Source organism: Leptodactylus fuscus, chromosome 1 (assembly GCF_031893055.1).
Source record: "Leptodactylus fuscus isolate aLepFus1 chromosome 1, aLepFus1.hap2, whole genome shotgun sequence".
Lineage (NCBI taxonomy): Eukaryota > Metazoa > Chordata > Amphibia > Anura > Leptodactylidae > Leptodactylus > Leptodactylus fuscus.
Window position 1 is genome coordinate 318,254,667 of NC_134265.1, and position 24,190 is coordinate 318,278,856.

At 41.8% G+C, this 24,190-nt stretch overlaps 1 protein-coding gene across 1 annotated transcript in view; it reads right to left on the bottom strand.

The window, feature by feature from the left end:
- SEL1L3 (SEL1L family member 3) overlaps positions 1-24,190 on the bottom strand; it is a 46,623-nt gene that overhangs the window by 7,015 nt on the left and 15,418 nt on the right. The window contains exons 8-23 of the mRNA XM_075259875.1: positions 23,296-23,428; positions 20,775-20,918; positions 17,127-17,326; positions 16,840-17,019; positions 15,679-15,798; positions 13,381-13,521; positions 10,844-10,906; positions 9,213-9,389; positions 4,921-5,048; positions 4,650-4,733; positions 3,346-3,436; positions 2,645-2,729; positions 1,198-1,307; positions 933-1,060; positions 431-533; positions 275-338 (exon numbers count right to left, since the gene is read on the bottom strand). Of these exons, the coding sequence (XP_075115976.1) occupies positions 275-338; positions 431-533; positions 933-1,060; positions 1,198-1,307; positions 2,645-2,729; positions 3,346-3,436; positions 4,650-4,733; positions 4,921-5,048; positions 9,213-9,389; positions 10,844-10,906; positions 13,381-13,521; positions 15,679-15,798; positions 16,840-17,019; positions 17,127-17,326; positions 20,775-20,918; positions 23,296-23,428 (1,951 nt within the window). The remainder of the gene's footprint in view (positions 1-274; positions 339-430; positions 534-932; positions 1,061-1,197; positions 1,308-2,644; positions 2,730-3,345; positions 3,437-4,649; positions 4,734-4,920; positions 5,049-9,212; positions 9,390-10,843; positions 10,907-13,380; positions 13,522-15,678; positions 15,799-16,839; positions 17,020-17,126; positions 17,327-20,774; positions 20,919-23,295; positions 23,429-24,190) is intronic.

The window sequence follows — 24,190 nt, forward strand, 5'->3', positions numbered from 1 at the left end:
GAAGTAGACCTGCTTTGTGGAAGTGAGTGCGTTCTTAAATGTGAGAACTGCCTCTTTGTAACTGAGGAAATCCTCCTGGGAGTGGCTTTTCTTCCAGAGGCGTTCTGCAACCCGCGAGGCACGTCAGACTGGTCTGAGTAAGGTATAAATGTAGACTAGTCTGGGTAAGACATAAATGTAGACTGGTCTGGGTAAGGTATAAATGTAGACTGGTCTGGGTAAGGTATAAATGTAGGTACACTAGTCTGGGTGTGATTATTTGATAGGATCTCACCTTGTAGGGAAAATATACACTGTAATGTGAATGTAGCCAGGATGACAGACACTAGCACATGGACCTGGAAAAGAAAAAAATGAAATGTTATAAAGTTTGTACAATGACTTTTCACAATTCCAAATTATTATTATAAATATTGGTTACAAACCGTACCAAGGAGGACTTCAGCATGAAATACCAGGTGTCAGTCAGCTGCAGGTAAAGCAACACCAATGTGCAAGGACTAATACTCTCATCACTGCTATGATTCTGACATCTGAAGAAAGAAGAATAGGACAGTTTTCATACAGGTATACAGCTATTATAGTGAGGAAAGTCTCTTATCAATGATTATAAATCCGGCCATACACATACACTTTACAGGGCGATTGCGGCACATTGTAATTGGACCAAATTTCTTCATATCACACTGAATACAATGGCCACTTTACACAAATCTGACCCAAAACAAATGTAATAAAATTTGTTAATCTTAAGGACCATCACTGACATCGCTATGGGTGGGCTGGTGAGATATACTGGAGAATATAGATTGTGGCCCTATATGGGACAGCGACTAACAATGTCTGCAAAGTTCTGCAGAATACATGTAGGCGCTATACAAGTAAGAGAAATATAGGAATAAATGATTATATAGGCAGCTGTGCAGTTTCACCTTTCATAGAGCTGTATTGCCAGGGAATGGTTGTTATCATACAAGGATGTCTCAATTTTAAGGTGTCTCAACAAATACTCAGGTATGGAAATTCCTTCTTGAGCCAGCTGGCCTAGATTGAAAAACCCCTAAAAGGAAAAGAACGTAGTCAACAAGGAAACGTCCAAGTACCCAATATTAGCATGGATTATAAAGATTTTGCAATAGTCTGTTATGTCAGTTCGTATATATAATGCTGCCAATATAAGCAGGCTGATATGTTTACCTGAGAGTCGCCCTGAAGTGCTGCCCGAGTGTACAACTTCATTGATAGTTCCAGGTCTTTGTGCTGATTTGTGCAACCATAATAATACATATCACCCAATTTCAATAAAGCTACGAAAAGAGATATGTTATAACGAAATCAACTTTTATGTATTCATTTTTATCCTCATAAGTATGCAGAAAAAAAAGGTACATGGATATTGGAACACCATGTAAATGACTGAATTGTGTCAGATATATGGCGCCATCTCCTGGTCAATAGAAAATATAGCACTTTTACAAAAATACAATTGACCCGTTTTGTGTGTGTAAAATATAAATAAATATAAAACAGTTGCACATGTCCATATCGTAGATATACTTGTGCTGCTCGGCTAATGCTACGTTCACACTAGCGCCGGGTCTGTCAGGGGACCCGAATGACGGAGGAGCCGGACCATTATAATGGTTACACACGGAGCCCTGTCATTCCTATGGACTGTAATGGGGTTCATCAGTTATTACCTGTTTTGAAATTGAAATCAGCAAAGAAAAAAATCCTCCGTGCAGGAATTTTTCCTCCACCAATTTTTGTCGGTCTATGCTATGGAGTCTCTAATGGGGTCTACAACATATACCCAGGGACGTAACTACTGAGGTAGGGGCTACTACAGTGCCTGGGATATCAAGGGGCCTGACGGGCCCCTGATGTGTGTGTTTTTTTGTTTGTTTTTTCTATAGACAGCTACCTGCTGGAGTAACCCCAGCTGGTAACGGGCCCTATTTACTTACCAATCTTCGCTCCTGCTCACAGCTGCCTGTGCTACCACTTCTGCGGGGAACAGTAAGTGAGGTTGCGGACCCGCAATTCCCACAAATATTGCTATCATGAAACTCGAGGGGTCTTTTCAGACCCCCAAGTATACTGATTGGAGGGCCAGGGGAGGTGAAGGAACATAAAACACACTTTTACTTTCCTCTCCTGCATTCCAGCAGGCTTGTTTGGTTTCCTAGACCAGCGTCATTATGTATCGCGGCACCGGCCTGGGTCAGGTGACTTCTGGACCAACATTGAAGAGATCTGCGGGGAGTGTGCCAGAACCAGTGTTTTTTATGTTTGTATCCTCCCCTGGGTCTACAAGCATTATAATCTAGGGGCTGAAAAGACCACAATGGGGCATAATACTGTGTGCAGGGGCCCCTATGGGACATAAAAATACATGCAGGGGCTACAATGGGGCATAATACTGTGTGCAGGGGCCCCTATGGGACATAAAAATACATGCAGGGGCTACAATGGGGCATAATACTGTGTGTAGGGGCCACTATGGGGCATAATAGTGTGTGCAGGAATGTGGTTTGTGCGGGGAAGGGGGGCGTTCAGGGGGCTGGGGAGACCCCATGTCAAATGTTCACCATGGGGCCCTGCCATTCCTCGTTACGCCACTGCTTATACCAATATGACATACCATAATTAGAAGGATTGTGCTGATGTACTGACATGTTATAATATCTCCAACTGCAAATATGTCCTAGAGGTGTTGTTGGCAATGCCTAAAAAAGACAAAAGCAATAACAATAATAACACATAATAAAGAACACATTAAGGGAGTTGTTTGGCTGACATATGGCTGACTTATCTCATGTGTAAAGCTGGCTCAAAGAGCTATTCCCTTCTAGGTAAAACACTATCAAGATGGGAACAACTGCTCCCAATTCAGGAACCCTAGGAATGGAATACTGTTTCCATAATTCCAATAGAGAAGAATGTGAGCTACGGAAACAGCGCAATACAGCTGACACTAGGTTCACACTAGTACTGGATCTCTGTCGTTTGGGGAACCCTAATAAGAGAGAGGTGGACTACTAAAAAAAGCACTTACACATGGAGCCAGCGAACCTCAGTAGTTTTAATAATGGGGTCCATCGTTTTGAAACCAAATCCGGCAGAGAAAAAAGTCCTCTGTGCAGAACTTTTTTTCTCCTGATCTTCAGCAGAATCTATCACAGAGTTTCCAATGGAGACGCCGACGTAGATGTGAACCATCGCCTGAGCTACACAGTTTCCATCACAGGCGTAACTTGAAGCTCCAGGGTCCTGTAATGGGGCCCATACCTGCATTGTGCCTTTTAGACTAGTGGTATATCAGAAAAACAAAAATATACATACTAAATGCTCTTCACAAAGGTACGCCACATTTGTCTGAGACATCTCCACTCCGGCTTCAGCAGTCAAGATGAGATTCAGAAACGCTTCATCTCTGCAAGAAATCAAGAATTAAGAACTATATGACAAACTGGTTGTTAATTTCAATCCTTAAACACTTTGGGGGAGATCTATTAAGGCTGATGTTTTCTCCCCAGTAGGATTGAGCAATCATGTTCGGAAAAGATCGGATTCCGATCGGCGATCGAGAAAATTTCACGATTGCAATCGCCCATTCCCAACACGATCTTTTTAGGTGGGATCGAGATCAGTACTATTTCCCACAATGCTATGCTTAGCCTTCACACTGAGTATGCACTCCGTACATTCTGAGCAGAGTGTATACTCAGTGTGAAGGCTCTGCTGCGGTTCCATAGGAATGAATGGAAGCAGCCGGGAAATAGCCTTAACCCCCTACGCGCCGGCTGCCTCCATTCATTCTAATGGGAGACTAAACTAACATCTCTAGTAGCTACTTACCTCCATTGATGGCTGGTCTGCAGTGCCTGGTTTTCTTATTCGCCTCACTGCCGCTCCACGCTGCTCTTCTCGCCTCGCTGCCGCCGCCTCCCAGGATAATGTTTAAAGAGCTAGGAAGGCGGGGCTTGTGACTTAGGAGAGTGTGGGCGGGTACAGGGCGGGGAGACGTGACGTCTCCCCTCCCAGTACCTGCCCACACTCTCCTAACCTTCCCACACTCTCCTAACCTGGGAGTCAGGGGGTAGCGAGGCAAGAAGAGCAGTGTGGAGCGGCAGCAAGCGAAGAAGAACACCGGGCAGCAGAGCAGCCATCTCTGCAGGTAAGTGGACACCAGGGGGGACTAAGTAGCCAGAGGATTAAAAATAAATCCTCTGGCTACTTAGTGATTCACTACACAGCGTGGATTCTAACAATTAAAGCGTTCAATTGTTAGATTCCATGCTGTGTAGTGAATAGGATTGCTTTTAAAATCCGATCTCCGATTAGTAAAAAAAATCCCATTGACTTGCATTGGGATTGGAATTGGGATCGAGATCGGGTTCGAATGAAAAATGATCGGCAATCGGATTTTAAAATCGATCCTGAAAAGTCAAGATCGGCTCAACCCCACTCCCCAGTCTTGACCTCCCCTGCACCGAGGGAGACTTCTGCTTAAAGGGGTTTTCCCATGAACATGACCATATTTAAATTTATAGAAAATTAAAAGTTAAATTTTTTTTTACAAATAATGTTAAATTGTTGCTGAATAGCTTCGCTAAATGAAAGGAATATTCGTAAGCCCGACTTACAGAGCACCATCCAGGTAAGCATTCACAGCTTTCCGGATAACAAGTCCAATGTTTCCATTCTGTTCTGCAACAAACTTTGCCAACCTAGAAGGAATAAGTTGTTTGTAAGGATTATAATCTTTGTGAAACAATTACTACTGGGTTTAGCGGCTACCATTGTGGGAAGATCCAATCCAGTTGTATTTATCATTATACTATTATATTTTCGGATCGGCTGAATGTTATTCCTTCATAACACTAACCATGAATCACTACTGCAGATTCTACTTACAGGATTGCAGTACTTGGATTCCTCTGGACACCGTCCAATATTCCAGTCATTAGATATTGTGCCACATTTATAGAAGCTTCAAGATGGCCGCCTTCAGAGGCTTTCAACATGAATTCATAGGCTTGGGTCTGGAAGAATAAAAAATAGCATGTGACTCAATGTATATAGTGATGAAGAGCTTACCCAGCTTGATCTGTTTTACATGTTCAAAGTGAATGTACAACTACTACCTAAACCAGTGATTTCTACTGTGTATTTTCAGCCTAGAACATCATCATCATAAACAACTATGTAAATATAATACATTGCTTATCTTCTACTGGTACTGAGTTATAACCTGTATTATAGTCCAGAGTCACAATTCTGTTGGCCCCTATTGGAAACTGTTGACAAGATTATTAAGACACACATCTCAATTAGTTAAGTGGCGTCTTGTGTTTTTTTTTTATATATACAGTATATTAGATTTCTGAAAAGAACCAAAGGAACAAACAGGAGTGATGTCTGGGAACAGGCCGAGGTCTGGGCTGGCAGACTACACTTGCAATCAAAGATACAGACAACAGGTCAGGACAGGAAGCATTGGTTCGGAGTTCAGATAACAGGCTGGGGTCATGGGTAAGCAGCAAAATCAAACAAACAAGAAAGTCCCACAACTGCACAAAAAATAGTTCAGATTTATTTAACATAATAAATACACAAACATGTCACATAAATAAGGGGAAAGCACATTTGGGAGAACCACAAAAATAGTGCTGGATGGAGGTTAGTATGAGTAGGGTAATAGTATTTGGATCTGTATTGGTACTGTGATGAGATATATATTGCATACAGCAACAATCAATTCATTGTGGACATCAATGATAGTGGACAAACAAATAATACGTTATAACAACACTGTATATAATACACAAGTCATACTAAACCACCTTACCCAAACAGCACATACCCTGATGCATATGTTGTCACTGGCTTCATCTGGGGGTCAGATATGGGTAATCGACAGTAAGATGGGAACAAAGGAAAGTAACAAGCCGGGGTCAAGCACAGATAAGTGGGGAATACACTAGGGGTCGGCAACCCCTGGCACGCGTGCCAAGACTGGCACGCAAGGCATATTTTGCTGGCACGGCAGCCAGCCTGCAACCTTCATACACTAAATTGAGAGAGAGAGCGTCCTTTCAGTGCTCTGGTAGAGCTGCGGTGTAGGACACGCCCCCTTCTCTCCCTGCCACCAATCAGAGGTGAGCCTCTCACTGCACAGGATAAGGGCTCCCTGGACCTGCTGCTACATGTGAGGAGGAGCTCCTGCCGTCTGCAGCCCTGAGGAGGAGAGGAAGCTCCGGGGAGCAAAGTGAAAGTAAACACAACACCAGGTACGTGTGTTACTAACTATTCTTATTAATGTCAGGCATTTGGGGTTATTACTTTAGTTTTAGTAACTCCATGTGCCTCACATTAATAGCAGTTAACCCCATCATGTCCTTCACATTAACCCCTGTGTTGCTCACATAAGGGTTACTGATATGTGAGACATATGGGGGTACTAATAAGGGACCTATATAATGAAGATATTCACTTATTACCTCCATATGTCTCACATATCAGTGTCCCTTATGTGAAGCACACAGGGGGTTCATGTGAGGGACATGATGGGGTTAACTGCTATTAATATGAGGCACATTGAATCAACCTGAAATGCACATGACCAGACTCTTTATCTACAACTGCGGATAAAGTACAGACCTATATACTTCTATTGACCCATATATACAGCCATTCTTTTTGTGGCTGTGTATCTGGGCCAAATTGAAGAGCTGAAAACTATTGAGCAGGTCCTATATCTGTCCTATACATACCCTATATCTGTCCTATACATCCCCTATATCTGTCCTATACGACTCCTATATCTGTCCTATACATCCCCTATATCTGTCTGCATTTGCAGCCCTGTCAACTCATTTTTAATGTATAGGTCAGTGAAAACCACATCCGTACCACTTGTATGCAGGAGGCATAAGGCTGAGGCCCCACATTGCAGAAATGCAGAGTTTTTGTTGCAGATTTTGATGTGGTTTATTTCAACCAAAGCTAAAAATGGCTACAGAAGGAATGGGAAATATATAGGAAGCTTCTTATACGTCTCCCTTCTGCTCAGTCCACTCCTGGTTTAGGCTTAGAAAAACACAGCAAAATATGTAACAAAAAAAGCTGTGTTCCAACAACGTGGGGGCCTTAGGCTAAAGCCCCACGTTGCAGAAACAGCTTTTTTTCATTGCAGATTTTGCTGTTTTTTTTGAGCCGAAGCCAGGAGTAGATTGAGCAGGAGGGAGACATATAAGAAGCTTCCTATATATTTCCCATTCGTTTTCTAGCCATTCTTGGCTTTGACGGAAAGAAAAAAACGCAGCTAAATCTGCAATAAAAAAAGCTGCATTTTTGTAATGTTGGGCCTCAGCCTTAGTGTGATTCTATTGGGTGGTGACACTGTAACTAGATGCAGTTATAGCCAAATCCAGTTCCTGGGCACCAGTGCATTCACTTTGTTGAAAGTGTGACACCCATTTATTCCTGGCTGGGTTTTTGCTGTTACTGCACCGCCAACTAAAAGTGACTGAAATTAATCTGCATGGGCATATACCAGTACCCTGTCCTACCATACGGGGCCAGGGGAACTGTGGTTTTTACCGCATCCATCCACTACCATTGTGAAGCTTACTCCTCCTGATGAATTAACCCGAGATAGGGTTAGGGAAACGCGTTGAGGAGCGTTATGTATTAGAGCAGGATAGGCTGTGTCTTTCCCTATCATGGGTGGTCTAATTGGGACACTTGTATGCCCACAGTCCCTGTTAATCCTGCGTTTATGTCAGAGCTGATATCCATAGGCTCCTGGCATGTATATTATCCCCTTGTCAGCACATAAGGGGTTACTGGTAGTGTGTCAGTAGGACAGAGCAATATTTGTATCCTATTTGCCTTTATCTACAGGCTTATCATTGACCATTCTGTCCTTTACACAAACTGCTATTTTTTGGACTACTATTTTAAATCTATTTTAATTGAATTTAATAAAGGTTATATTTTATTAGTTACTCTTTCAGTGAACCCTTGTAATTAATCTGCGTTTCACTTAGGGAGCGTTCACACTACCGTCTGTGTCCAACAGCTAGCATCCACTGCTAATGTCTGTTCAAAATCTTGTGCGGATATTAGTATCGGACACTAGCTGTGTCTGTGACATTTTGCATTGATTTAAATGGACATCGGGTGTGTTCTTTTACAGTCAGTGCCTGTCGTTAAGTGTCCGTTCCCAAAGATGTCTGACTTTTCAAGCGGACAGAAAAACCTACATGTCCTACATCAATGCAAAATGTCACGGACACAGCTAGTGTCCGATGCTAATGTCCGCACAAGATTTTGAACGGACATTAGCAGCGGACACTAGCTGTCAGACACCTACGGTAGTGTGAACGCAGCCTTACAGAATACTGAAGTTACTAACGGCCAAGGACTGGATGGAGCATACAGGTACATTGTGTGTCAGCTCTTTACAGGTATGACCTTACTCTGCTCCCAGTCACATACATTACCACTAATTGTGGGTTACGCATGTACTTACATTGCTTCTAATGGAAAAGAACATGTGTATCCAGGCAAATAGTGGTAAGCGCATGTGGCTGGGAGCGCAGTATGACAGCACCCCTATGTTGCGGTTTGTGCTATATGACTTTAGTGTAGGTGTCGTCAGCTTTTCAATTATTGCCCGGCACTCCGAGGACCTCATCTTTGATTTTTTAATTTAAATCGGCACGCCGAACAGAAAAGGTTGCCTACCCCTGCACTAGAGGCATACTTTCACGGAACCAGACAGGGCTAGGAACCTAAATTGCTCAGGAACCTTTATGTGGGGGAAGGTGCCTTTTAGAACAGGGATTGGATGATGACATCTTATTCCATGCAGATAAACAAGCCCTTTAAGAGTCAGCAAGGAAGAAAGCATGCTCACTATGGATAGTCACAGCAGTAGGGAAAGGAGAACATGAACAGCAGTGAGAGGACATGAATGCAGCATGACGCCATGACTGGCCACCATGACTGGTCATGTCACAGACCAGTGTTACACTGTGAATGCAACTCTGGACTATAAAACAAGATGTAACTCATCTGTAAAATGATGAACCTCTCATTGTAGCATACAAAGACAATGGTAAAATACAAATATCCCTATCTTTATGTAGCATAAAGCAGGTGGTGCTTAGATGTCACCCACATGCCACTTCCATACTCACTTCATTGGCACCATCTTCCCCTGGGTAGGTGCCATATAGATACATCACTCCCAGGTTAAACGCGGCATCGGCATTTCCCTTCTCATAGGCTTTTCTCCAATATTTCACAGCTCTGATATAATCTTTCCGGAAATTATGGTAATACCAACCCAAGCCATTCAGAGCTTCAACCTGTCCCTGGGTGCAAGAACAACATTCTATTGTTAAAATCATCACACATGTCACTTTTCAGTGGTGTCTAAGATGGCAACAATGAGGAAGAAAATGACTTCCTTATAAAGTCTGGAACAACACATTACTAAACTACAGGTAAGGAACTAACACACCTAAAGGTACAGGAAGGGCTAAGCCTTAAAGGGACATTTCAATACAGACTGGTCTATGGTTTCAAACCACTGAAACCACAAAAAATCTATACACAGATCACTTTCTATCAATGTGAATAATATATTATGATACGTTTTGTCAAAATGCCATAAAATGTATGACAAGGAAACATTTGTGGCATATTCATGCCATGTGCACAAATCTCTTCACATCAGAAGCGACAAGACATGCTTGGTCTTCTAGTTTTATGCTTTACCTATGATCTCCCTACTTCGATACTATATTAATACAATTATATTTTTCAATAAAAAGACATTCAACAAAAATTCTGTTATATGGTGATATAGATACGTGGGATGATAACCTGTGCATGGTCTAACATGTCCATCAACACTCGTTTCTTTAGCATTTACATAAGTTGATGTCATGGGAGGGGGGCTAGTTATGTCAGAAGCACAGCCCCTGTCTACACAATGAGATGTGCTGACGACCATTTGCAGGAGTTTCGGATGATCTGGGTGTATTTAAGATGAACACGTTTGTGCAAATGTCTGCTACTGATCATTGGCCCATGTAAAAGGCTTAAATTTGTGATCTTATCAGTATAAAGCTCCAGGTCTTGTCAGTGTGCTAGCTGTGTTTTTAACCCATTATTTTTTATATCCTCATACACAATCCCATATATTATCAAGGGTCCATGATCCCAGACAAAATTCCTGTACCTGTCCGTTTTGTGGCCTGGGCTCACTGAAACGAATCAATGGGTCAGTGAAGGTATGGGCGTCACACAAATATCATCCATTATTCGTCTGTGCGGTTTTACTATGGACCCAGGATATGCATGTAGCCTCAGAGTGAGAATATGGGTCAGCTTTATTTTCAGCCATACAGTAGACCACCTCTATCAGTCTCACTACCAAGAAATGATGATAGGAAACAAGACTGAGAGAGCAAGTGAGGGACGTGGCATGTGGATTATGCGGATGTGGTCGTCCCACTTTCCACCTATCTCAAAAATAGCTACCTGAAGTCAGAAGGGACACACTGCAGGAAATTCAGTAGAGTGATCGCCCTGTGTGGCCCTGGCTATATGCTGTTGTAGGCCTGCTAGTGACTTTTTTGGTGTCACAGTATACTTTACTAGTGCATTAAAAGTTCATTTGATTTTAGATTAATGATCATTTCTGCCAGTTTACAGGAGTAAATGGTGCTTGAAATCTACACCAGCTATGGGTAAGTCTTCATAAAATTCCCCCATTGAGATTTATTTGGTGAACTAGAATACCCCTTTATGTTATCGTCACCTTTGCAGCAGATTTCTTCATTAATTTTAAGGCCATCTTCTTGTTCATTTGGACACCATCACCCTAAAAAACAGACAACTGTAAGGACATGTGTCATTAAGGGCTCGTTCACATCAGCGTTCATCTGTCCTTATTGCAGGTTTCCGTTTCCTGCATAAAACAGATGCAGGAGACGGAAGCCTGCAGGAGACTTTCTCACCCATTCATTTGAATGGGTGAGAAAGCTGTCCGGCCGTGAGCGGCAGTGAGCGTTTTGCGCTCTCCGACGCGAAACTGGGTTTTATAATCCGGACACAGAGTCGGACATGCACTACTCTGTGTCCGGATTAAACAATCCGGTTTCGCGGCGGAGAGCCTAAAACGCTCACCGACGCTCACGGCCGGACCCGGTCTATGGTTTCTGTCTTCTGCCATGCAGAAGACGGAAACCATAGAACGGAGACATGAACGCAGGTGTGAACCTAGCGTAATCCTGTATGAAATTATTATTCAGAGGCCAGAACACATACTGAGGTCAGGGAAGTGACTTCTATTTTAATAATGCAGAGCAAGGTGGCTCAGTGGTTATCACTGTTTGCAGTACTGGGCTTCGATATTATATCTATGTGGAGTCTATATGGTCTCCCAGTGTTTGCACTGCTTTCTATGCTCTGTTTGATAACAACCTCCTGTATAGTGATACAGAATATATTACACAGATGTTAGGCTGCTTTCACATCAAGTTTTTTTTTACATCCATTTAGCAGATCTATTTAACAAACGACAACCTATTTACATAGAAATCCATTAATTTTTGTGTCATCAAGGAAATCGGACAGAAATGGATCCTTTTGTTCACATTCATCTATAGGTATACAGGTGTACGTATTGCAATCCAGCCAATCCCTTACTTACCGTCATAGCACCAACTAGAGTTCCAGTATGTCCTCCTTTTACACAGGTGCTTACAATTGTACAAGATCTGTGTGGTTATATAGAGGCAAAACCATGTCCTTGTATTGAGCATCTACACCTCTAATGGTTTATTTGCCTTGGCAGCAGCTGACTAGCATTGGTCACTAAAAAAGACTTTATTGTCCAGCATAATCACTATTTTTTTTCAGTGACAGTTTTATCCAGTGTTTCACTATTATAAGATGCATTCACACTGAGTATACGCTGAGCTGATTCTGAACGTAAAACACATTCAGAATCAGCGCGTATAAAGCAGATCCCATTCATTTCTATGGGAGCCGGCATACGTGCGCTCCCCATAGAAATGAATGGGCTGCTTTTTTCCCTATTGGTTTCAATGTGATACGCGCATATCACATGTGAAGTGGAGAGGGGTATAGTGTGGGAGAACCGCTATTTTTCCCCAAGACTGTTGCAGTATGCACAGGCGTTTAGCTTGTAGGTCCCGGAATGGAGTAAAGTTCGGGCCAGTCCTGCAGGGCCATCCACTCCGGGCTTGGAAACAGACCAGCAGAGCTCTGTAAGTAGCACAGGTTAGTGAGAGAGAGAGGAGAGAGACTGAAACACACACTCAACCAGTCTGGGAAAGCTCTGCCAAAAAGGACGCTGTTAAAGGGCCGGGTATGTGTACCCCTTGTTTACTTGTGAACCCTGTTTGTTAGGAGGTCAGCGGTAGGCTGACCCTCTGGTTAGTGAGGGCATAACTCGTTTAGTAAGCCGCCGGAGAGGCGTAGGTCTTTATTTTCATTTGTTTGTTTTGACATGCTGAGCTGTTGAGCAGCACTACCTGTACCTTTAAGCTTGTCTGCTGCAATAAAGACTGCTGTTGGGAAAGAAACCAGAGCTTCTGAATCCCCCCGTACATCACACACATTGAAACCAATAGGGAAAAAAGTAGCCCATTCATTTCAATGGGGAGCGCACGTATACCGGCTCCCATTGAAATAAATGGGATCTGCTTTGTATGCGCTGATTCTGAACGTGTTTTACGTTCAGAATCAGCTCAGCGTATACTCAGTGTGAATGCACCCTAATACATCATTGTAAAGCTTGTTTCCTCAGCCCAAATGCATAACATTGTATTTATTCACATTAAAGCCCCTGGCGTCCCCAAATCCCTCTATAATATTACAATTCCTGTCTGTGTTGACTACTTTATAGAGCGTAGTATCATCTGTAAGTATTGAAATTATACACTGTATACCCTTTACATAGTCATTAATAAAAATATTGAAAAAAATTCCTGCCCCTATAGTACCCCACAGGTGACTGACCCAATCTGAGGATGTACCATTAATAACTTCTCCCCATATTTAAATTGCCGTTAATCAGTTTTTGCCCAATATTCTCATTTTATGCACAATATTAACCAAATGCTTTTCAACCACCATAGCCCCTACCATATGACTTAGATATATGTATATGTTCTTGTACTTCTGAATACCCCCCTGCTGGGCAATTCTTATGACTAAAACCCTGCTTTAGTATTGTACGTTTTGTATGCGTATGAACTTGCCTGATGACTGTCCAATGATACCATAGATAATGTTGCATGAAAAAAGGGTGTCAGAAGTGGGATATACCTTAAATAACAGAACAGCATAGTCATACATTATCACTGGCTCTTCATTCTCCAGGGCTCCTCGCTCATACCATTCTATGGCTGCTCTAGTGTTCTTGGTCACACCCTGCTGACCCCAGAAAAGCATCTGTGCCAGTCTGTGCTAAAAGACAAAGCAATGGTGTCAACATTGCTGGTATCATAATGGTGACAACATAATGCAAAAGACACAAAAATAACGATTAACTTGTATGCATATATTGTATCACCCATTGGGACTTGGCATATACTTTGTGATAACAGTGATGTCTGCCGCATGAGGACTGCTGCAGGTTTCGGTGGTCAGGGCTGGACTGCACCAGAAGATCTTCTAGTTTTGATACAATAAATGGCTCCCAATATAACTCCCAAAGGTCTAGAGAAGACAATCTTATTTTGATCTTACTTTGGAACCAATAATCAAATATACTATTAAATCTTAATGATACATGTGCAATGGTAACAAAAATTACTAGATAACAAGAACATGTATAAAGAGAGGGTAGGACTTCAGAAACATATCCTCAGACATTGGTGGTGACTACTCTATAGCAATCTGACAGGCGAGTCAAGGTTTGGCAGACACAGGGACGACTGCTAGAGTGAATCATTGTCTCTAATAGGAAGCATAGCATTGTGTGGGCATTACAGAGGAACTGGGCAGACCCTATTATAAGCCCATGGGGTCTGTCAGTCACACCAGTGTCCATCCGGTGAAGGATCTGACACTGCTTTATGTATATTTTTATCAATGTAATGCTAAAAGAATGTCACAAAATAAGAAAATGGTTAAATATAGACTACAACAGTACAGGAACTAGAGGCGAAAAATTATCTTTGCCCTATAACAGTGTCAGTCATACAATGCCATTCAATTTCCTCACTAGTGCCAGCTGCACATTGTACCCAAATAGTGCCCAAGACAATGAAAGTGACACACAATGCACCACTAGCACCGTGATCGTCTTCTTCTCTCTGACATAGATGATATAGGTGAACAGCCACAAGAGGGCGCCTTTGGTATATGTAGTATATGTACACTAGTGTCATTCCCTGTTATTCTGTTATAAGATAAGATAAGATAAGACCAAACCTATGACATTTGCGATGTTTTCTGCTATTTAGAGCATTATAATTAGAGATGGGCGAATATGCTCAATCTAATTGACTAATAATGAGGCTGTCAGCTTGCTTCAGTGAACTGCAGATTATACTGAGGTCGGCATTAGAAACTGAAACCTGCCCAATGTCATCCTAATGGTAGTGTGAACAGAGCCTTAGAGTGGATATGATCATCAATTCTGAAAGCAACTGGCATATAAATAAGATTACATGCAAAACAAAAATAGAAAGAATATTAAAAAATGTATGCAGAGTTGTCATGAGAATATATTGTAATGGGCATTCCCATTTTAAGAGGTTATCTGGATACATAGAATCGGGAATAACTTGCAGATCAATGAGTGGGTGAATGGGCTCCTTACATGTCTGATCGGTACCCTCGAGACATTGAAAGCTCCCGGCCTGTCATGAAGCCATTACATGGCAGTAATATGTACTATATACTGCCATAGAGACTGCAGTATGTGGTATATGAGTGATAACATGTTCAATACCCTTTAGGGGAACTAAAAAAGTTTTAAAAATTTAAAAATAAATGAAGGATTAAACATGTGAATCCAGGTTTACATATAAAAATAATAATAATAAAAAAAACCCACTATACATAGTTGTTCAAAAATATAGTAAAACTACTGAAAATCACAATGCGGATTGTTGTTTTTTGGCTTCTCTATTTAGAATGGCTCAACAAATGACAGCGCCTTTCAGATGATAGATGTCATTGGGTTCTTCAGATCTGGTAATAGATCCTTATTAGAGATGAGAGAGTACTGTTCGGATCAGCCGATCCAAACAGCACGCTCCATAGAAATGAATGGATGCACCTGGTACTTCCGCTTTGACGGCGGCCGGCCGCTTAACCCCCTGCGTGCCAGCTACGTCCATTCATTTCTATGCGAGCGTGCTGTTCGGATCGGCTGATCCGAACAGTACTCGCTCATCTCTAATCCTTATTTAAGGAGTTAAAAAAAAATGTTGTTTGTTTGTCTGAAGCAATTTTTTTACAGTACAATAATTTCACATTTCCTTAGCTATTTACATACAATGCTTGGCCTGGATGAAATCAATGTGTTGTTCTGAGGTAAACAGATACATTGGCTGGCTCCATTAGAAGAATATAATAATGCTAATAACAGTCAAGTCTAGAATTCCCGGTTACCTGGGCGTACACGTCTCCTCTCTCCGCATTCTGTTTGAGCCATAAAAATAGGTCGTCGTTCTCTCTGGTCTGCTCTTTTAATATGTCTTCATCCATTAACCTTATGGTTTCTACAAATGCCTTCCAGAAAAAAACGTAGGTAAGTATTTGTCATGACATTCATATTCCTACTGCCTATACAGTGGCATACCTCGGCAGAATAGGCTGAATATATACAATGGGAAATCCTCCTGATGTATACCTCTAAGACTAAGTTCGGATCTACTCCAGGGTCTCCGTTGGAGATTCCGCCACAGAAACCACCAAAAATCGGCGGAGACAACAATCCTGCACGGAGGACTTTTCAGTTTTGAAACAGTGGCCACACGACAGACACCCATTGGACTCTATTATAGTCAATGGGGTCTACACTGTCTGTGTGTAACCTCTAAAACCGTGGTCTATTGCTCTGTCATTTAGATTCCCCAGGAGAGACTTGTGCATATGTGAACCTAGCATAAAAGATGCTGCATAAGGCCGTGTGACAATAGCCTAGCACATGTTCAGATGGCTGATTTTTTTATTTTATGCAGAAAATTCTTTCCTGGATTTTGGCTACTTATTATCGCAGTCTATGGGACTATGGAGCATGTGGCTACCCGCAGTGGAAACCGCTTTAAGAATTGATGTGTCCGTTCTTTTTTCCTGTACCACGGATTTCTAATCCACACAAGGAATGGTCTGCAGTGCGGACTCCGACTTAAGACAATTAAGGGAATTTATTAAGACTGGCGATTCTTACACCAATCGTAATTCATTCCCTGATATGCACAAGACGTTCCAGATTTACTAAGAGGCAAAGGCCTCTTAGACATACCAGATCTGGTATAGATTTGTGCTATAACCCATGCCAGTTTTCTAGAGTGAGCTGTAGTAAATATGGTGGACCGGGCCCACCCACACCGGGCTGCTTAGATTCCCAGCCCAAAGTGGCAAGCAGGAGCTGAGATGCGCCATGGAGAGGCAAAAATAAGCTGAGAGCATTTTTGGCCACATTCTGGACACATCCCCGATAGTAAGTCTGGGCCAATGGGAGGTGAACTGTGTTCAAAATCAGCATTGTGAGCATGTCTCAATAGGGGGCATGGAATATACATCTTTTAAGTGAGAGAAACACATTACTTGATCCGCGTTTCTCGTTAATCGATCCTTTGGAGTTTTTTTTGCAACATTCATATAGTAAGAGAAGGAAACATCCAGATCCAGAGTATGATTGTCTATTCCTTGGAAATGCTTATATCCGAGTTTCAGAAGAGCAAGCCTATCGTCTCCTTGTGCTCCAACTAGGTTGTAGAGAAGAGCCTACAAATAGAGGAAAGTCAAAAGTCATTGAAACTATCCCATTCTTAGAACCTATATAAAGTGAAATGATGAACTGGTGAAGAGATTGTTCACATGATAGTACACACCTCAGCCGGATCAGAAGGTACGCCGAGACCAATCTCATACATTACAGCGAGTAGGTAAGAAGCTTTATGGTATCCACTACAACTGGCATCCAGTAAATTGGGAACAGCATCTTTGAGGTGATGAAGACTATGTGACAAGTTCTTCATCGTTTCTTCAAATATATATTTTCCAAACTGGACAACTGGGTCATTCAAAAAATCTAAAAAAAAAATAAAAAAAAAAATTATAAAAATTTATACAATAATTTATATGATATAAATTTGTACATAAAGCTGCTGACCTTCATCTCAAAGAAAGTACGGAAAAGTCTGTTAATGGTGTTATGGTAGACTTTACATCAGACTATGAATATACCTGGGTTATTGCTATCAGGGTGTAGCAATAGGGAGGGCAGAGGTAGCAATCGCCACAGGGCCCTGAAGCTGGAGGGGCCCCAATGGTTTCTCAACAACATAAGTAAGACACCAGTATTATAGCTGGCACATCATAAGTGGTAGATTTTGCAATGGGGCCCTGAAGCGTGACGCTAGACCTCTGTTTGCTATTATCACATATATCATATGGATATTCGTGCAATTTCCAGTTGTTTGCAGTAGCACTTTCAGCAATTTTCATATCAACACAACAGCGCCCCCTAGACACATGTGTATCAACTATAGAACAGATCCAAACAATATAAAATGTTTATTATAGGGGTGTTATGGTAAGACTATATTAAAGGAGCTTATCACAATAATATGAATATGCAGACCAATAGGCAGGCAGTATGTTATAGAGAAGGATGAGCGGAGTAGATTGATATATAGTGTTGTGGGAAAAGATTCAGCATAATTTACATTGCATTGATCTTTATCTCTGCTTATTCCAGACTAATAAGGGTGAATTCACACGGAGTAAACGCCAGCTTATTCTGAACGTAAAACACGTTCAGAATCAGCTGCGTATAAAGCAGTTCCCATTCATTTCTATGAGAGCCGGCATACGAGCGCTCCCCATAGAAATTAATGGGTTGCTTTTTTCACTACGAGCGCTCCCATTGAAGTGAATGGGAAGTGCCCGCGTGTACGGCTAGCTCTACTCCTTCAGAGCCGTACACGCAAGCACTCCCCATTCACTTCAATGGGAGTGCTCGTAGTGAAAAAAGCAACCCATTCATTTCTATGGGGAGCGCTCGTATGCCGGCTCTCATAGAAATGAATGGGAACTGCTTTATACGCAGCTGATTCTGAACGTGTTTTACGTTCAGAATAAGCTGGCGTTTACTCCGTGCGAATTCACCCTTAGGAGACCAGTAGGTGGCCCTACTCAGTCACTGACAGCCTCTACTGTATGGGTGTGCCTACAGCTAACTGTCAATCGCCAAGTAGCACCGCCCACTGGACTCCTAAGCCTAGAAAGTGCAGAGATTTAGATCAGTGCAATGCAAATTAGACTAAATCTTTCCCAAAAATGATATACACTATATACATCAATCTGCTCAGCAACTCCTGGTCTATAATATGAAGCCTATAGATCATATTGAAGTCCAAATGTTATCCTGGTCTTTACTAGCAGCACTCTCTAAGTTATCAGTTGTTCTGTCATTAAAAGTTTTTTTTTCTATTCAGTAATAGTAAATCTACTCTGGGATCAAGTAAGCCATACACTAATGTCGTTTCACTTTTTTTTTTTTTATTATTATTACTTTTTCTGGGTTCACACTTGCGTTCGGGTCTCTGGATGCAAGAAGACAGAAACCACAGCCCAGGTCTGGCCATGAGTGGCGGTGAGCGTTTTATGCTCTCCACTGCGAAACCGTTTTCTTTAAACCGGACACAGAATACTGCATGTCCGACTCTGTGTCCGGATTTAAAAAAACAGTTTCGTGGCAGAGAGCATAAAACGCTCACCGCCGCTCACGGCCGGACAACTTTCAAACCCATTCAAATGAATGGGTATGAATGAGTCCTGCAGGTTTCTGTCTCCTGCCTCTTTTTTGTGCAGGAAACGGAAACCTGCAGAACGGAAACCGGGCGCAGATGTGAACGAGCCCTTAGGGATTTCTTTGGTGAACATTTTTGTAATATACTTTAATAACCTCTTTTAATTCGCTGTAGTTGAAAACAGGCTCTAAAGTTCTCCCTAGCAAAGCTCTAACTACACGTTTGCAGAGGAGAGATCATCCAATACACAATGGAGGATATTTACTATCATGCCTAAAAGAAAAACCGTCTTTATTGACCACAGCAACCAATCACAGCGCAACTTTTATTTTTCAAAGTTAAAATGCAAAATGAAAGCTACGCTGTGATTGGTTGCCATAGTAAACAAAACCTGTTTTTCTTTTAGATATGATAATAAATCTGCTCCATTTTGTACTGCCGTTATGTACATGTATAGCAGCTGCTAATGGAGGGGGGAAGGATCATTTCAAATATGGTTCTGGTGTCATATGATAGCTAAGATTCTCAAAATTACTATATAAAAATCAAGTGCCACTAGTTAAAGACATAACTGTAAATGTGATTTGTATCTGCAGTTCCCGACTTTGCCTAGTGATAGCTCCATAATTAGTGATAGCTCCATAATTAGTGACAGCTCCATAATTAGTGACAGCTCCATTTTCTAATTACTAGAACTGCAATCTCATCTGCATATGAGATATACACAATAAATAAGTGCAGATGTATGGGACAGATTCTCCCTGACAACACTTAGAGCATTGCTAGGGAGAACTTTGGAGCCTGTGTTCTACCACAAGGTTAAAGCCACATGTTTTGGAAATGCAGCGTTTTTTGTTGCATATTTTGCTGAGGTTTTTGAGCCAAAATGAGGAGTGGAATTAGTAGAAGGGAAACGTCTAAGAGCTTCCAGTATATTTCCCATTCCTTTTGTAGCCACTCTGTAACATCTCTGCCTGCTCGGATCACTGCGCTGCCCTCTGCTTGCATGCTGCGGCGCAGGAGGCGTGTGCAGTTTGATAACTTGCTTAGAGTTTTTGGTTGCATTGTCTGAACACTGTCCTATTCCTTCACCTTGTTAATTGAGTTTCCACCACACCCGTCTCCTTCACCTTTATTTCCCTCTGCTCCTCTAAGAATTAAGTTTTGCTTTGCCCTGTGATTGACAGCTTTACTTCCTATCAGGTTCAGGGCGGGTACTTCCTCCCTATTTATTCTTGGCTCACATTCACATTAACGCTTGCTATTGCTTTGTGCGTGCTGGCTTTTTCTCTTGCTGTTTATTCGTGTATTCTGATTCTTGACCTCTGACTTTCCCTATTGACTACTTTTTTGGATATCGATTTTGACACTGCATTGCTCGCCTGTTACCAAACCCTGGCTAGCTGACCTCCCTTTGTTGTTGTTGTCTTGTCTGCGTTTTTTGTGTCACATATATAGGAAGGGATCGTCTCCAAGTTATCGCCTATCACTTAGCAGGAAGGGACAGTGGGGGTTACAGACCAGGGCTCTCTGTCTCTTGTGCCCCTTCCTCCAGGGCTCAGCAGCTACTGAGGAATTGTTGCTCCTATTGCAATTCCCTAACACACTAAATCTGCAACAAAAAAAACGCTGCGTATATTGCAAAAACATTCACCAAACGCCCCCACCCCCCAACACAATAGTCAAAAAAGTCAAATGACACATACACTTTAATGCAATACTTACCCCAGGAAACCCTATCATTAGTACTGAGCAGTGAAAACAAATTGCTATATTTATTTTGCTCTTCTTGCGTCCAAGGAACCATCTTAGTAGTTGGTCTTTCTTTATAGTTTAGATACAGGTCATTGTAATAATTCTGTGCTTGACCTGCAATGAGATTGTAAGGTTAAAATTTGAAGGCCATTTTTTATATATTGGTTATTTGAAAGCAGTACATTTCAACCCCTACTTTTTCTGCTTTAGAGGATAGTGCCAATAACATGAACATATTAAGGAAGTGACATTTATACAATTTCAAATAATTTGGGGACCATTTTGTAATATACTTTATTAAGCTATCAAAGGCCTGGTTCACATCTGCGTTCAATATTCCCAACAAGATGTCCTGGACTGGCTTAGGGTCACCGTCACTGAGCGGTGGATCGGGTGACCGCTGGAGCAGCGCTGCTCCAGTGGCCACCCCTCACGCTCAGGCAGAGAGCAGGTCCTCTCCCTGCCTGCTCTCTGCCTGCTAAAGATGCCCGCTCCGCCAGGCCCGCCGCCTCTGCTCGGCTCCGCCCCCTTCCGCTCGGCTCCACCCCCTCCTCCGGGGGGGGGGGGGGGGCTTTCTGACGTCTGCCTCAGGCGGCAGAAACCAATGGTTCACCCCTGCATCTGTGTTGGAGCCTCCGTTGCAGTGTGCGTACAAAACTGCAAGTCCGGTACTTTCAGTTTAAAAGAATGGTCACCCAATGGACCCCATTATGGTCAGGCTCTGTATGTGATGCTGCCGTAGCTGTCCGCCTATTAGTTGTTCAATGGAAAGGCCAACGCTAACGTGAACCTACCGTCACACAGTCAACTCAATGACCTTAGTAATTTTTATTATTCCTAACAGTATAATTATAAATATCCTAGCTACTACTTTTGTTTAACTTCCATAGGGTAATATTCTAACAGATACTTTATGAATATAATCCTATATTAAAAAAAAGACTAAAAAGTAAAAAAATCATATTGGGAAAACAAAAGTAATAAAAAAATATATGAAGGAATGGCTCGTTAATGAGTGGATTAATACATTATATTAATAATATAGTTGGATTTAGTATTCCAAAATCCACAACAATCTGTACAGTAAATACATAAAACTATTTCTATGCTCAGTTAGACATTAGTGGAACGGTAACCATGGAGGAGACTCCAAACAGAATCCAAGGAAGACACAAGGGACAAGGAAATTTACAACACAGACCTTTGTAGCCATTCACGATTAGAATAATCATTGGTAATCCATTATGCAAATTAGGTAACTAGTGCAACACGGACAGTCCCATTCCAGGCATGGGCTCCAGGCTTCACTTGCTAGCCGTGCTCACACCTCACCTTGTATCCTAATTGATAATGCCAACCTCTGCGATATCATGCAACTCTACATGGAAATGTTCCACATATGCCGATCATTTGTGGTCTGGGGGTGGGGGGAATTTCACATGTGCCAGGCTAAAAGTGCCAGAGCAAGATTAAGGCACAAAGGAAGGTGTTAGCTACGTCCAGCGAACAAATGCTAGAGCACATGCCAACAATGGGGTCAGATTTGTGGCAAATGCCATCCAATTTTCATAAATGGCTAAAAATGAATTAATATGATTTGTAAACTGCCTAAGGGGGTTTTCAAACTTGCGCCTGCAGTCTGCCCACCGTGATTTTGCTGAATTTGTTTGGGAATGGCTTGCATATGGTCAGTTTAAAAACTCATTCATATCAATGGTTTTTTAAAGCAAACCTGGGTGTCCGTATGCGACCTCTCCTCCTCTCCTCTCCTTTTTTTGCACAGATACAAAATCCTGCATGTCCGACTTTGTGTCCATTGAAAAAAGTGGTTTCATGGAGGAGAGGTCGCATACGGACACCCACGGTTTGCTTTAAAAACCCATTGAAATGAATGGGTTTTCAAACTGACCGTATACAAGCCGTCCCCAATCCGTTTTTTTCTATTATGTTGATTGTGAGCCCCATATAGGGATCACAATATACCTTCTTTTTTTCCTAGCGGTATGTTTTTGTAGTATGGTAGGAAAGCCATACAAACACGGGGAGAACATACAAACGCCTTGCAGGTGTTGTTCCTGGCAGGAATCGAACCCAGGACTCCAGCGCTGCAAGACTGCATTGCTAACCACTGAGCCACCATGTTACCCCTCCCCCAATCCGTTTTTGTGCATTTTCAGTGGAATCATGGTGGGCAGACTGCAGGCGCAAGTGTGAACGCCTCCTAAAAGAATCTCATGTTATTTAATGCTAACATAAACAGTATGTACCCCAAAATTGTTACAACTATCCAAAAATCCCTTCGTACAGCCTGTCAGACAAAAAAAAATAATGGGTATGGTTATGATGGTCTGAATGTACATAGAGAACAAAAATGAAAGATCTTCAGTAGTTAAATGAAAAACTATTCTGAACCAAAAAGGGTTGGACATATACAATGTATACATGTGCACGAGACTTTAATGATATATGTATATTAAGAGCTTGCACTTACATTTAGTCTCCATTTCCCGCTTATCCTGTAGAATACTGCTATGTAGTCGCACTATCTCTCTGACACGCATACACCTGCTGTAATAATCGTCTATCTGGCGGTATATCTTATCATCCGGCAGAGGGTTGGAAATCTGCAGAAACAGGAATCCTTTTCATTACATTTTCTTCCTTGTAACGTTCCCCATTGATCTCTATGAACTGCACGATTTTTGGCCTTTTCAGTTATAAGTTGGTATCATATTTACTAGTGCATCTCAATAAATTAGAATATCATCAAAAAGTAAACATTTTTTTTTTGTAATTCAATTGAAAAAGAGAACCCCATATTTTATATTGAGTCATTACTAACAGAGTGAACTTTTCCAAGTGTTTCTTTCTGTTAATGTTGATGATTATGGCTTACAGCCAAGGAAAACCAAAATGTCAGCATCTTAGAAAATTAGAATAATTAAACCAAAAAAGCTGCAAAGGCTTCCTAAGCATTTAAAAAGGTCCATCAGTCTGGTTCAGTAGTCGACACAATCATGGCGAAGACTGCTGACTTGACAGATGTAAAGAAGACAGTCACTGACACAAGCAAGGTAAATCACAAAAGGTTATTGCTAAAGAAGCCAGCTGTTCACAGAGTGCTGTATGAAAGCATATTAATGGAAAGTTGAGTGGAAGAAAAAAGTGTGGTAGAAAAAGGTGCACAAGTAACTGGGATAACCACAGCTTTGATAAGATTGTTAAGAAAGGGCCATTCAAAAATTTGGGGGAGATTCACAAGGAGTGGACTGCTGCTGGAGTCAGTGCTCTAAGAGCCACCACACACAGACATATCCAGGATAGGGGCTACAAGTGTCAAACGCTGTATGTGAAGCCACTCATAGACAACGCCCAACGTGTCTTAC